This window comes from Arvicola amphibius, chromosome 5 (assembly GCF_903992535.2).
Source record: "Arvicola amphibius chromosome 5, mArvAmp1.2, whole genome shotgun sequence".
Lineage (NCBI taxonomy): Eukaryota > Metazoa > Chordata > Mammalia > Rodentia > Cricetidae > Arvicola > Arvicola amphibius.
Genome location: NC_052051.1, coordinates 48,839,230 through 48,853,616, shown reverse-complemented (window position 1 = coordinate 48,853,616; position 14,387 = coordinate 48,839,230). Strand labels below are relative to the sequence as shown.

Below are 14,387 nucleotides of genomic sequence, written 5' to 3'. Positions count from 1 at the left end.
CCCTTCTTCCTTATATTTGCAATAGACAAATATCTACTACATCCACCAAGGAATCTCTTGGACTCAACTAAAGAAAAAGATTTCAAAAAGTCACAGATGGTGTTGGAGAGATGGTTCAGTGGCTAAGAGCCTTGGCTGCTCTTCCAGAGGACCCAAATTTAATACTCAGCACTCGCATTGTGGCTCACAACCACCCACGAGGCTGGTTCTAGTGAGTCTGATGCCCTTTTCTGGCATCAACTATCATTGCTTACATATGATACAAAGACATACATGCAGGCAAAACACCCATGCACATAAAATGATAAAAATCAAATAATTAAAAAAAGGACCATAATTATCAACAAGTCAATATCAACTGTTCCTCTCTGATGAGAGTTCTTAGATCAACCATAGAGCAGATAGATCCTAATCCTGCTTTTTGCTCTAGGAGGGAGAGAAAAAACTTATTTCTTTACTGATATATAACTGACTAGTAAGAACTGAATGTTTCCAGGACTGCCAAAACTGCTACACAGAGAAACCCTGTCTCAAAAAATAAAAAAACCAAACAAAAAAGAACTGTAGGCATTATCTAGATGTAGTGGCACTACCTGCAATGCCAGCAGTTAGAACATGGAGGCAGGAGGATTGGGGATTGGGGTCTAACTAGGCTACAAGCCAGACCCAATTCAAATAAAACAGTAAGAAAAGTAGTGTAACTTCAGGGTATGTAATTTGATGTTTCTAAATATACTGTGAAGTGACTGTAATTAAACTAATGTATCTATTACCCAAATATACTCTCAGCAGATTTCAAGTATATAAAATATTATTCATCACATCAATTAGGTTTTCAGATTGTATTCCTTTTAAGACTGTAAGTTTAAACACTTTAAATGTATCCCCTGATTCTCTCCCAATGTTATAGGTGTGGATCTGGGTCTTTTAAAGATTCCTGCCTAAATATTTAGGTTCTTATGTTCCACAGCAAAGAATTGGACATGGGACACATGATTAGAAACAGGAATAGAAACAATGTCAGAAAGGGAAAGCACTCCTGAGGATGGGAGTGGGCTGGTGATCTGAGGGGAAAATCTCAACACCTCTCCCACCTACCCCACAGTAGCACCGTTCTTCCATATGCTGTATGAAGGCCAGGTAGGAAAGGGCTTCCAATCTGACACTCTACCACCCTACTCCCCACTGTTCTGTGCTCTGCTTGTTTCTGACTTTTTAGATTCCATGTGCTTTTAGCCAATAAATACCCTAACTACAATACATACATTTACAAATATTATTTAACTTTTCTGTTGGTTTGCTTTTTGAGACAGGGTTTCTCTGTAGCTTTGGAGCCTGTCCTGGAACTCCTTCTGTAAACCAGGCTGGCCTCGAACTCACAGAGACCCATCTGTCTCTGCCTCCTAAGTGCTGGGATTAAAGGTGTGCGCTACCAAAACTCAGATTAACTTTTTGATATATTAATTTTAGTTACCTTAAGACAAAATTTAGTTTAAAAAAAGTCTAAAAAGCACCCTCAAAACTGCTAGCTAGACAGTGAATTAACAGCACTGCTTATAGCTGTTCAGCTACTGAAACTCAGTAATTTTCCTGACAATAGGCAGTAAAAATCCCAAAGGACAGGTGGACAGCTATTAATTAAAGGTTCTGTTTGCTAATCTAGCATCATAATTTCAGTCTTAAATCCTGCCAAGTAGCTGGAAGGAGAATATGGGTAGAGGTGAGTTTGTTAAAAACATAAAAGGTGACTCTTTTGGCCCATGTTGTCTGAGGCAACACACAGGGTCTGAGACTGAACACAGAAGCTTTGGTAAATGAATGAGGCAGGCCCCACAAGAGCTGGAATCAGTTAGTCTGGAATGCAGCACTGGGATGGGCATCAGGAACTAAGGGGTTTTCTTCTTGGCTTTCAGGTAATTTAGCCAGGTTTAAAATGTCACAGTTCTAGTCAGACACATTCCAACAGTGCTGCTCAAAGTAAATCCAAGCAGGCCTTGAATGATAATGTGGGTGGGGAAGGTGAGAGGGGTGTAACATATATATACTTTAAGTATATTAAAAACCACAAGGAAGCTAGAGCAGTGGTTCTCAACCTTCCTAATGCTACAATCCTTTAATTCTTCCTATAGTTCTTCATATTGTGGTGACCCAACAATAAAATTATTTTCATTGCTACTGATGTAATTTTGCTACTGTTATGAACTGTAATGTAACTATTTTTGAAGGTAAAGGTTAGCTAAAGAGGTCGAAACACACAGGTTGAGAACCACTGGCTCACTAGGTAATAGCGCATACTGCATGCATTAGTTCCTTCCTTGCTGTGGGGATATAAAACACCATGAAGAAGACACCTTATAGGAGAGGTTAAGAGTCCATCATGGTGGGAAAGCAGGAGAAACAGGAGGCTAAGAGCTCACATCATCTACCATAAAAAAGAAGCAAGAAATAACTGGAAGATAAACTTTTTCATCTCAAAGCTACCACTAATGGTATACTTTCTTCAGCAAGACTGTACCACCTAAACCTCCCCAAACAGCAGCACAACTGGGAACCAGGTGTTCAAACGCCTGAAACTACAGAAACATTGTATTATTCAAAGCAGACACTTAATAAAGTGACTTTTGTCCTAACAAAGCAACAGATACGTCAAATACATAGCCAGTAGGTGTTTAGATATATAACAAAAATTAATCTGAAAAGGGGATATGTAAAGAAGTATTGGGGCATTATCTAGTAGAAAGCCTTGTTAATACTAAACAAATGATATTAACACATGATCTACCCCTCAGTATTTTCATAATTCTTTACTGATACATACATTTTTCTCAGGCCTTAATACAGAATTTACTCTTTAAAAAAATTTATTTATTTATTATGTATACAGCATTCTGCCTCTATGTATGCCCGCACGCCAGAGGAAGGCGCCAGATCTCACTATAGATGGTTGTGAGCCACCATGTGGTTGCTGGGAATTGAACTCAGGACCTCTGGAAGAGCAGCCAGTGCTCTTAACCACTGAGCCATCTCTCCAGCCCCCAGAATTTACTCTTAAAGAATCTATTTAGGTTAGTAGATGACTTTTCCAAACTACTAAGAATCCCCTCACATAGTTAAAGTCTGTATTTGTCAAAGTAGAATAAGTAAAACTGAGCTGCATGTAACTTGTCTACATGTAAGGAGTTTAGCCATAAAGTAAATCCTACTAGTTTTCATGTTAGTGGAAGAAAATATGGTATAATAAACAAATACATCTGCTAAATTGTTGTGGCACACACCTTTAATCCCAGCACTCGGGAGGCAGAGGCAGGAGGATCTCTGTAGTTCGAGGCCAGCCTGGTCTATAAGAGCTAGTTCCAGGACAGGCTCCAAAGCTACAGAGAAACCCTGTCTCGAACCCCCCTTCCCCAGAGAGAGAAAGAGAAACCCTGTCTCGAAAAACAAACAAAAACAGCAAAGATTTTACTTTTTAAAAACAAAGATTTCTGTCTTTATTATGCATATTACCATGCGCTTGTCAATACATGCCAAAAGAAGGTGTCAGAGCCCCTGGAGCTGCAGTACAGCTGGTTGTAAACTGCCTAATGTAGGTGCTAGGAACCAAACTGTGATACTCTGGAAGAGAGCAAGTGTTCTTCAACTACTGAGACATCTCTCCAGCTTCCAATCTTAAAGAAAAAAAAAAAAAACTTACCCTTAACACCTTTCATCTGAAAGCTCACAGGTATACATCTCCTTAAACAGCAAGCTCCATTCCTAGGCTGATCAACACCTACTCCACCATTCAGTAACTTGGAAATCTTTAATAAGTAATTGTGCTTCTCTTCTTATTTAATTAATAGAGAAATAAGTATTTACTTCATAGTTTTCTTGAGTGATTAATATGTAACTGGCTTGTGTAAAACATTCAGAACAATAGCCACATCTAAATGCTAACATCTACTAGCTAATCATATTAAATTTTGTTTCAAGCCTATTATATTCTTACAATATCCTGTGTCTGTTATAGTAAATTATATTCTTAAAGAATACAAAAACTTGATTCACGCCAGGTAGTGGTGGCACATGCCTTTATCCCAGCACTCGGGAGGCAGAGGCAAGAGGATCTTTGTGAGTTCGAGGTCAGCCTGGTCTACAAGAGCTAGTTCCAGGACAGGCTCCAAAGCCAGAGAAACCCTGTCTTGAAAAAACTAAACAACAACAACAACAAACTTAATACACACATTAAAAGGTAAGGCGGGGCTCAGCAATTAAGAGCACTGCCTGTTCTTCCAAAAGTCCTGAGTCCCAGCAACCACATGGTAGCTCACAACTATCTGTAATGAAATCTGGTGCCCTCTTCTGGCCTGCAGGCATGTATGCAGGCAGAACACAGTATACTTAATAAATTTTTTTTTTAAAAAAGGAGGGGGGCTAGAGACATGGCTCAGCAATTACAAGCAATTATCCATGATGAGATCTGGTGCCCTCTTCTGCCATGCAGGCAAAGCGCTATATTCATAATAAATAAATTTAGTGTTAAAAAAGGTAAGGTGAAGCTCTCGCTCAAATATAAAAAAGGGCTTCTCCAGTCTCCTCCTCATAGTAGCAGCTTCTTAGATACCTTTCCATCTATCACTTCTGGCACACTACCAAACTATCAGAAGAAAGTAGGTACCACACCTGTTAAATCTCACTTTGTGCATACTTTTACAATAAGTAAACTTTGTCAAGATGGCTAAAATTGTTGATGTGGCTTGTCTTAGGAGTCTTTTTTCTTCCCAAGAGTAAAGGAAAAGGTTGAGGTTTCCAGTACTCTGGAATGTGGATAGTTAAAGTATTAGATTAGTATGCTTAAATAATGGTAGGAGAGACAAGAAAGTGCTTACAGACTTTAATCCTAACGTAGCTCCTGACATCAAATAGAGAAAAATGATCATCTACCTTTAGAAGTTAACGAGAGCAGGCTATGACATTAAACTAGGTGGAGCAGCACACAACTATAGTTACAGTTATTCAGGAGGCGGAGACACAAGAATCCCTTTGGCCCAGGAGGTGGAAACCAGCCTGGGCATAACAGCCTGAACCATTCTTCCTGTCTCGAAAAACCAAAAAAAGTGAGAAAAATAATTTTAATCTGATAAAGTAAGAGCCAAGTCTACCAAAGTTGAAGAACTGCTCCCCTTCAGACAGAAAGACTCAAGAGGTTCTAAAAATTCTAAATCTTCAGGGAAGTGGGCATACTAACCAAAAACACATTATATAGATAACCATTTTCTAAATATGAATGGAACTGAACCAGAGAATGAACAAATCTCTAAAAGTACTAATGCACTTCAAATTAGAATAACTTTTTAAAATAAACTTAAAGTTCAATTCTCCAATTCATTGTAATGTTAACCACCCAATTCAATAGAAGTCAGGACTTAAGCAATATAAAAAAAGATTAGGACTCAATTTAGCCGGGTGGTTGGTGGCCACACCTATAATCCCAGCACTCAGAAGGCAGAAGCAGATTAATCTCTGAGTGCCAGGATGGCAGGGGTTTAAACACAGAAATCCTGTCCCGAAAAACAAAAACAAAATCAAACAAATGACTCTTAATTTCAAATTTTAAAGTGAGATTGTTTTCTCAAGTTTATCCATGTCATAACAATATTAAGTTCACACTATCCGACATACATGGTGAATTACTTACAAAGTAATTTTGGGGCGATTTCATCTGTTAATGAAAGCATTTTTTTTTAAATACTGAGTCAGTGTGTTCAAATTTATGCTGGTTACTATCTAAACTGAAAAGCTAGTTATATCACTGAATAGTCGGTAAGTATCTAACAGCTTGCAAGACACTTTGATTCAACTCACCCTCCAGTATAGTCCTTTAAATCAAAGCCACTTAAGTACTTAAAACGAAATGATTTAGCGGAGGTAGTGAGATTTGAAGTTTCCTTTCAGGAAATAGGAAAAGTCAGGGATGGTGACAGACAACTGTAATCTCAACGCTGAGGAGATCGAGGCAGCTTCGGGGTTTGAGGCCAACCTGGACTACAAGCGACCACGTCTCAAGAAAAAAAAATTTAAAAAAATAAAAATAATAAAAAGAAAATCTTCACTGACACATTACGAAAGAAGGTGGAAACTACATTATTTATTCAAAGTTGAACAAACAGTACTTTATAAGTAAAAGTCCGATTTAAGTTTGGTAAGCATTTCTCAACCGAGCCCGGCGTGGTGGCGCACGTCTTTAATCGCAGCACACGAGCGTCAGAGGGAAACGGATCTGAGTTTAAGGCCAGCCTGGTCTACATAGTGAGTTCCAGGACGGCCAAGGCTACACAGCGAAACCTTGTCTCAGAAAGAAAGAAAGAAAGAAAGCTAAACCTGTCAGGCTTCGCCAAAGGGAGACCAGTTTGCACAAAGCGTATATCAAGTGAAACGACTGACCAGGAATGCCTGCCCTGCTCAGGTCCTCGATCTAAATGGCTTTCTTTGTAAGAAATCTCCAAATCCGGTGCCCGGCCTTAGCGACAACAAAAGCTCTCCCCACCGCTGCACCGCAGCGACTCCCTCCCGTCTGCACCTCGCTACAAACTGTCTGGGACAGCAGACGGGGGAGTTCGACGCAGACCTGGCACCCACTGTCTCAGCCTTCCCCGTCCCTTCCCTCTCGCTAAAGGAAAGCCCGAGCCACATCACCGTCTACACCATCAAAATCCCTCCCGTTCGGTTACGGAAAGAAGAAGGAAAAAAAAATGGAGAGAGAAATGTACCTGTAGAGCGTTTGCGGCACAGCCAACAAGTCCCAGCTCGGAACCCGCTCCCTTCCCCTTTCCGTTACCACGCCAGCCCTCCCTCCTTTTCCATGTCAACCCGGAGGCTCCTCCGCTGGCGACGGCGCCCCGGAGGCCCGCAGAGCTCCCCGGGGCACCGCGCAGGCTCCCGCGAGGCCCGCCCGCCCGCCGGCCCGCGCCAGGCCCGGCTCCGTACCATTCTCCTCACGGGGCGGACTCCGGAAGGGCAGCGGCTCCTCCTCCTCCTCCGCGGCCTGCAGCCATCTATCGGAAAGCGTCTCCGGAGGCGGTGGCACGGGCCACCGAACAAGGACAGCCCCGGGAAACCTTCTTAGAACTAACTCAGCTCCGGCGCTAGCAGCAGAAGTCGAGTCTTTCATAATTGTGCGACCAGCTCCGCCGGGTGACTGGCCACAGGGACGCGCCCGCGCCCGCCTCCGCCGGAGACGGGCCGAGGCAGTCACGTGACGGGCGCGTCGACTGCGTCGCGCGGAGGGCGCGTCACGTGAAGGGCGCGCTGACTGCGGCCCACGCCGAAGCCCCGCCCAGCCTCCGGGAAGGGCCGCCCTGCCGCTTTCCCGGTGCCGCTGGCTTCGGGGCTTCCCTTGCCCCGGCCTGTGCGAGAACATGTTCCGCTTTCAGAAGCCCCCAGGGTTCGCCAGGCGCAGCTCCTACGGCGGCACTGCATGCCTGTCGCTTTTGCGCTCTACGTTGCTTACTTGTGATCGCTTCCCGCACGCTCCCCTTTCCCATCAAGGGTGCAATCTGTTTATTATTTTTATCTGTTATTAGTGGCTTATTTTATTATTTAAGTGCATGTGTGACTTGCCTGAATGTATGTCTTGTGTACCATGTGTGTGCAAAGTCCTCAAATCCCCTGATCTAGAATTCCAGACAATTAGTGGTTTTTGAGTCGCTTGTAGCCCAGGCTTCTGGCCCCAAGTGACCTTGAACTCTGGATTTTGCTTTTTACTCCCCAGTGCTGGGATCACAGGCGTTTGCCATCCTGAAACAGTTTTTTAAGGCCAGGAGTAACGGTACATGCCTGTAGTTACTAGCATTCAGAACGCTAAGGCAAAAAGGATTCCGGTAAATTCGAAGCTGGTCAGACGTCTTAAAAACACGAAACCAAACCTGCTTTTGACACGTCTTCTTTCCGCTCTGACAGATTTAAAGGCTCCTCGCCTTAAGGCTCCATTCTGCCTCTATCTTTTCTCTTTAATTTTTTTTTTTTTTTTTGGTTTTTCGAGACAGGGTTTCCCTGTAGTTTCTAGAGCCTGTCCTGGATCTAGCGCCTGTAGACCAGGCTGGCCTCGAACTCAGAGATCCGCCTGCCTCTGCCTCCCGAGTGCTGGGATTAAAGGCGTGCGCCACCACCGCCCGGCTCTCTTTAATTTTTTTACATTAAAAACCCTGGTGTGATGATGCACACTTTTAATCCCAGCACTCTGAAGGCAGAGGCAGATGAATCGCTATGGGTTGAAGGTCAGCCTGGTGTACATAGCAAGTTCCAGGCCAACCGGGGATACATATTCCCCCACCCCATTTTGCAGGACTAGGAGGAACAGGGTTTTAAAATGTTTTAGTTGCAGACCATGGTGGCACATGCCTTTAATCCTAGCAGTTGGGATGTTGAGGAAGGCGTATCTCTGTGCTTTCAAGGCCCGCCTGGTCTACATATCAAGCTCCAGACCAACCTGGACTACATAATGAGGACCTGTCTAAAAAGAAAAAAAGAAAAATGTTTAATATATATGTTATAATAGATTTCCAGTCCAGATTTCAGGGGGTCTTCACTAATTTATGCAATCATTCAATAAATAATCTTTGTGATATCAGCTGGATCTTTACATTTTTGTGCCTGTAGTGGCTTTATAGTCTAGGAGCTAGGACAAACAAGAAAATCAAAATATAGTGAAATAAAAGCACTTAATTTCTTGGGAACTTTGCAACTCTGGTCTTTTTGTCCCTGCAGCAAATGTTTCTCTCCTTTTCTGGATGATGTAGGAATAAAATGGTCAGTAAGTTCAGAATCCTGGTAAACTGAAAACCTTCAAGTGGGAAATGGTGAGCAGGAATACTCTTTGGTGGAACTAACCAAAACATCTGAAATATTCAGACACCAGACAGCCTGGAAGGTTATCCATGCTCACCAGCAGGCATTCTGAAGAATATTAAATAAAAATATTCATTGAGTGCCTAAGAATGTGTCAGGCAGAGCTGGGTGCGGTGGCACATGCGTTTAATCCCGGCACGGAAGGCAAAGGTACTCTGTAGGCAGAGGCAGGCGGATCTCCGGGGCCAGCCTGTATATGTGAGGCACGGTTGTGTTCCGTGTCGATGATTGTTGTAGTTAAGGGTTCTGTTTCTGTGATGAAACACCAGAGCAACCTGGGGAGGACAGAGCATTTGACTCACACTGCCATAGAACAGCACATCGTCCAAAGCAGGGAGGGCAGGAACCTGGAGGCAGGGGTTGATGCAGAAGCCTTGGAGGGGCGCTGCTTACTGGCTTGTTCCACAAGGCTTACTCAGCCTGCTTTCTTATAGAACCCAGGACCACCAGCCCAGGGATGGTACTACCCACAATGGGCTGTCCCTCCCCCATCAATCACCAATAAAGAAAATGCCTTACAGGCTTACATAGAGACTGATCTTATGGAGACATTTTCTTTCCTTCTTTCCTTCCTTTCTCCCATTTTCTTTCTCTTTCTTCCTTTCTTTTTTATATTATTTTTAATTTGACATAATTTCTTCATTGATTCTTTGGGAATTTCACATCATGTACCCTAATTCTGCTAACGTCTCAGTTCTCCCATATCCTCCCCTCACCCTGCAGTGCCCTCCAAACGAAAATTTTTTTTTAAAAAAAAATCAAACCAAAACAAGCAAGCAAACAAAAATAAGACAAATAAAACCAAGAAGAAAGTCTTCACTCTTCCACCTTCCCTCCAGTACCTCTTCACTGTCCCAGTGGCACTGGGAGCTGAGGAGTGTCACACAGTCTACCCTTTTGTCCAGTCAACTTTTTTTGCAAATGTTCATTGCAATGAGTCATCGGTCTGGTTCAAGGCCTCTGGTTTGGTTCCTGTACCCCATCATCACTGGATCCTCACTGGAACTCCTCCCTTATATCCCAAGACTTTCTCAAGTTGTGGAGATTCTGCAGGTGTCTTTCTACAGGACCAGTCCTTCACAAGCTCCAGTAGGTCCAGGATGGGGTAGAAGTTAGGGTGAATCAACCCAAGGCCCAGCTGTGGGCCTGGATGGTAGCTGAGCTGGTCAGTCCAAGCCACTGGGGCAGTCCCCCACACACACTCAGGTGAGGGGCAGAGCCAGCTCCCTACATCCATGGAGATGATTTCATAATTGAGTTCCCTCCTCTCAGGTAAGTTTAGTTTGTTGTGTTAACATGTAACCATCCAGCACAGTGAGCAACAAGACTGATGAGCTGACATTTCAGAAAATGTTAGTAAACAGTCCTTTCTCCAACACCTCTTTCCCTTAGCTCTTCCATTTTGGTCAACAGCGTGCATGTTTCTCACCCTCACTGCATCCCATTCTCCTCCATGCCCTTGCCAATTGTTTACAACAGTTTGATTCAGGGTTGGAGAGGTGATTCGGTGGTACCGAGTACTGGCTGCTCTTTCAGAAGACGCAGGTTCAATTTCCAGCACCCCAGTGACAGTTTATAGCCATCTGTAACTCCAGTCCCAAGGGATTCCACTTCTTCTTCTGGGCTCTGTGTGCACCAGGTACACTGTGGTACACAGACAAAACACCCATACACATAAAGAAGTAAAATAATAATTTAAAAAATTAATAAAGAGTTTAATTCAAGAAAGTTTTTGTAAGTTGACAAAATGGTTTAGTGGGTAAAGGTGCTTGCTACAGAAGCCTAGAGATCCGGGTTCCTTCCTGACGGAGTGAGTGTTAAGGTGGAAAGAGAACACACACACCCTAAGAACACACACACACACACTTCCTGGACGGAGTGTTAAGGAGGAAAGAGAACATACACACACTTAGAATTTTAAAGATGAGCCATCTCTCCAGCCCACTCCTTATCTTTATGTACTACAATCATAATCATAATAACATGTTTAAAGGTGGTGTCCTTGGGAGGTCTTTAGGTCATGGCAGGGCACTGACTTTCGGATACCTGGCGTGGGTTATTCTGAGAGTGAGTAGTGCATAAGGGTAGTACCAAGTGAAATACAAGAAGAACGAACCCATGGTGAAGAGGAACGCTGCTGGTACCATGTTAGCTAGCCTTGATAATGCCCTCAGTGTTTTTACCCTATGGTTGACACTCTCACATTGACCTCATGTTCTCAATGGGGTGTTGTAGAAATATCAGTGTGTGATATCTGAGGCTTGACCACAAAGAATGCTTTGGCTTCCATCTTGATCACTTAGATCACTCATTCAGAGAGAACTAGCTGCCAAGCTGCCCTTTAGAGAGTACACCTGACAAGAACGAAGGCCTCCTGCCAGTAGCCTGTGCCTACTTGCCAGCCATGTAGGTAAGCCACTGTGGAAGGCTTCAGCCCCCTCATTAACTCCAAAGGCCTCTGAGAGGAAATCAGCTAAGCCATTCCCAACATTCTTACCCTTGGGAACTATGAAAAATACTGTTTACCGTTCTTATACGCCTCTAAATTTTGGGATAATTTATGTAGCAATATCTAACTGATAAAATTACGGTGTGACCAAATCATTATTTCATGGTAGAATCTAATCACAACTGGGAGATGTTGGGAAATCATCAAAGCACTTGAATTACAATTGAGTCTTGTGAAAATATACAGAAGAAAGGGCATTCCCAGACAAGAGAATACGTAGAAAGGCATAACCAACCCACACCGACACTTTTAAGTGGTTAGAGGCCTGGGATTCTCATAACAAGCCCGAAAGCGTTGCCCAGAATGAATGGAATAAGAATTGCACTTTAAGTCATTCCTATACTGGAAATTCTTCAGTGGCTCTTGTAGCTCTCATAAACAAGTTTGAGTTGGGCATAGTGATGCACACCTTTTTTTAAAAAGATTTATTTATTTATTATGTATACAACATTCTGCCTCGATGTATGCCCGCACGCCAGAGGAGGGCGCCAGATCTCAGTACAGATGGTTGTGAGCCACCATGTGGTTGCTGGGAATTGAACTCAGGAACTCTTAACCTCTGAGCCATCTCTCCAGCCCCGAGTGATGCACACCTTTAATCCCACAACTTGGAAGGCCTCTAGAGGCAAGAGGATCTCTGGGTGTCCAAGGCTAGCCAGGGCCACACAGGGAGATCCTGTTTCAATAATACATACATGCAAACATACACACACACATATACATAAAAATGTCCATATACTTTAAAATCTTTTTATTTCAGCCTTGCCTCTACATACTCCCAAGCACTCTTCTATGAAGAGTCCATTTATTAGTACAACATATAAGGTTCTTATTTTGAGAATTGGTAGCCGCCCTCCCCCTCTCCCCAACACACATGCAGTTTGGCTTAGGAGCCTTTTCGGGAATGTTCGTTCCCATTGCATGTTATATATTTTCTATTAAACAATTTATCTTTTAAAAAGAGATCTTTGTTTTTACTTATGTGTCGGTGTACATGTGAGTGCGATTGTCTGTGGAAGCTACAGACATTGGACCCCATGGCGCTGTAGTTCAGGCAGTATGAACCCCCCACCACAGGTGTTCTGGCTGTTGACCATCCTCTGGAAGAGCAGTATGCACTCTTAGCTGCGAGCCATTTCTTCAGCCCTAATTACCAACTTCTTTGACAGCTGCCCACTAAACATTCAAATGATTGAGAATCATAACCTTAGTCATCTTCACCAGTGTATTCCAACCCAACACTTAATGACATAAATACGTTTGTTTAAAAACAAACCTTAAGGGCTGGTTGATTCTCCAGTGAACCAGAACTCAGTTCTCAGTAACCATATCAGTGGCTCACAATTGTCTGTAACTCCAGCTCCAGGGGACCCAACATGCTTTCTGTCTTCTGAGGGCACATACACATAAATACAGACACAGACAGTAACTTATAAGTAATATACACATATGTAAAAATAAACACCTTCATAATATGTAATTTAATATGTAACTCTGTCCTCCAATTCTGGCACGTAGAGCATCATGTCAAATTGAGACAAGATGCTGGTTCTCAAATAGTAGATGGTAAGATGAGATAAAGCAAACATGGAAATCTGTGTTCTCCAGTGCAAAGCAAATTCATCAGCTTTTACCCATGGGTGTATCAGCCCATTTGTTGTTCTTCCACAGAAACCACACATGGATTTGATGTGTACATACACATAGAACTATAAAAACAATGAAATTTAGTTTCCCAAATTTCAGTCCTTAGCTCCATGGTTTCTTCTTTATTTCTATAATTTAAGTTTGCAAATAAATATATACAATACCCAGTGCTATACTTTAAAAGTTTATAAAGTATTGTTTAGTTTCTGTTTTGGTTTCCTGTTTTGTTTCTTTTGGTTTTTTGAGATAGGGTTTCTTTGTGTAACAGCCCTGGCTGTCCTGAAACTCTTTGTAGACCAGGCTGGCCTCAAACTCACAGAGATCCACCTTCCTCTGCCTCCCAAGTACTGGGATTAAAAGTGTGTCACCGCCACCACCCGGCTTGCTTACAAACTTTTAGAAGTATACTTTGTTGGTTTAACTCATAAATAGCCACAGTACGGATTTATGACCATGGCAAAGCAATCACTTCTTATTTACATTTGCAGGGCTAGCGAGGCAACCCAGAGCCTCCCACATACCAGGGAAAGACTTGACAGTGCCACACCCAAGGCTATTGGGCGACAATATTCCCAGGGAAACGTGAACAAACATCTATTCATCCCAGCTGAGGAACTAATGACAGACTAAAGTAAGGGACACCACTGACGTCCAGCTTGGGGAACCAGTGCGTTTAACGGGAGCTACTTAAAAGAATATAGGTGAGAGGTTACTTACAGCCGAGGAATGGCCTCAAAGACAGCCTCATCGAAAAGTCATCTCAGCTGGGCAGTGGTGGCACACATCTTTAATCCCAGTACTTGGGAGGCAGAGGCAGGCGGATCTCTGTGAGTTCGAGGCCAGCCTGGTCTACAGAGCGAGTTCCAGGACAGCCAGGGCTACACAGAGAAACCCTGTCTCAAATACCAAAACAACAACAACAACAACAAACAAAAGCCATCCTTGCATAGGTGATGGCTCGCAAAAGCTGGGAACATGAGCACTAAACAACTTGCGGGCAGCTCGACAAGTGGGAGACTATCTCCTTCTGACAGCTTGGGTGGTCTGAGCCTTTTCTGTGCACTCGGCTTGTCTAAGAGTGTCTCTCAGCAGCCTTTGCAGAGTACATATACTTGGAGAGGGAGGGATCTGGTGCATCTGGTCAGCCTCAGGGACTTCCTGAAGCCTTTCAGCTGTTTCACCTCAGGCTAGAATGCCCTATGGTTTTACCTCATTTTTAACATCCTGTGTCTAAATGAGCTTCCCTCCATGAGAGAAAGTCTTAATCTCAGGAAAATGGTACACAAATAGGCCCCACAGCAATCATTTTAAACAGTATAACGTTTCATCAGGGGAAAGGCATGGAGTT

General features: G+C 43.2%; 1 protein-coding gene across 2 annotated transcripts in view; it reads right to left on the bottom strand.

The window, feature by feature from the left end:
* Trpm7 (transient receptor potential cation channel subfamily M member 7) overlaps positions 1 to 7,225 on the bottom strand; it is an 88,766-nt gene extending 81,541 nt beyond the window's left edge. For both annotated transcript variants that reach the window (XM_038331606.2, XM_038331607.2), the window contains exon 1: positions 6,964 to 7,225. In XM_038331606.2, the coding sequence (XP_038187534.1) occupies positions 6,964 to 6,966 (3 nt within the window). In that variant the 5' untranslated portion in view covers positions 6,967 to 7,225. The remainder of the gene's footprint in view (positions 1 to 6,963) is intronic.
* Positions 7,226 to 14,387: the final 7,162 nt, after the last annotated feature.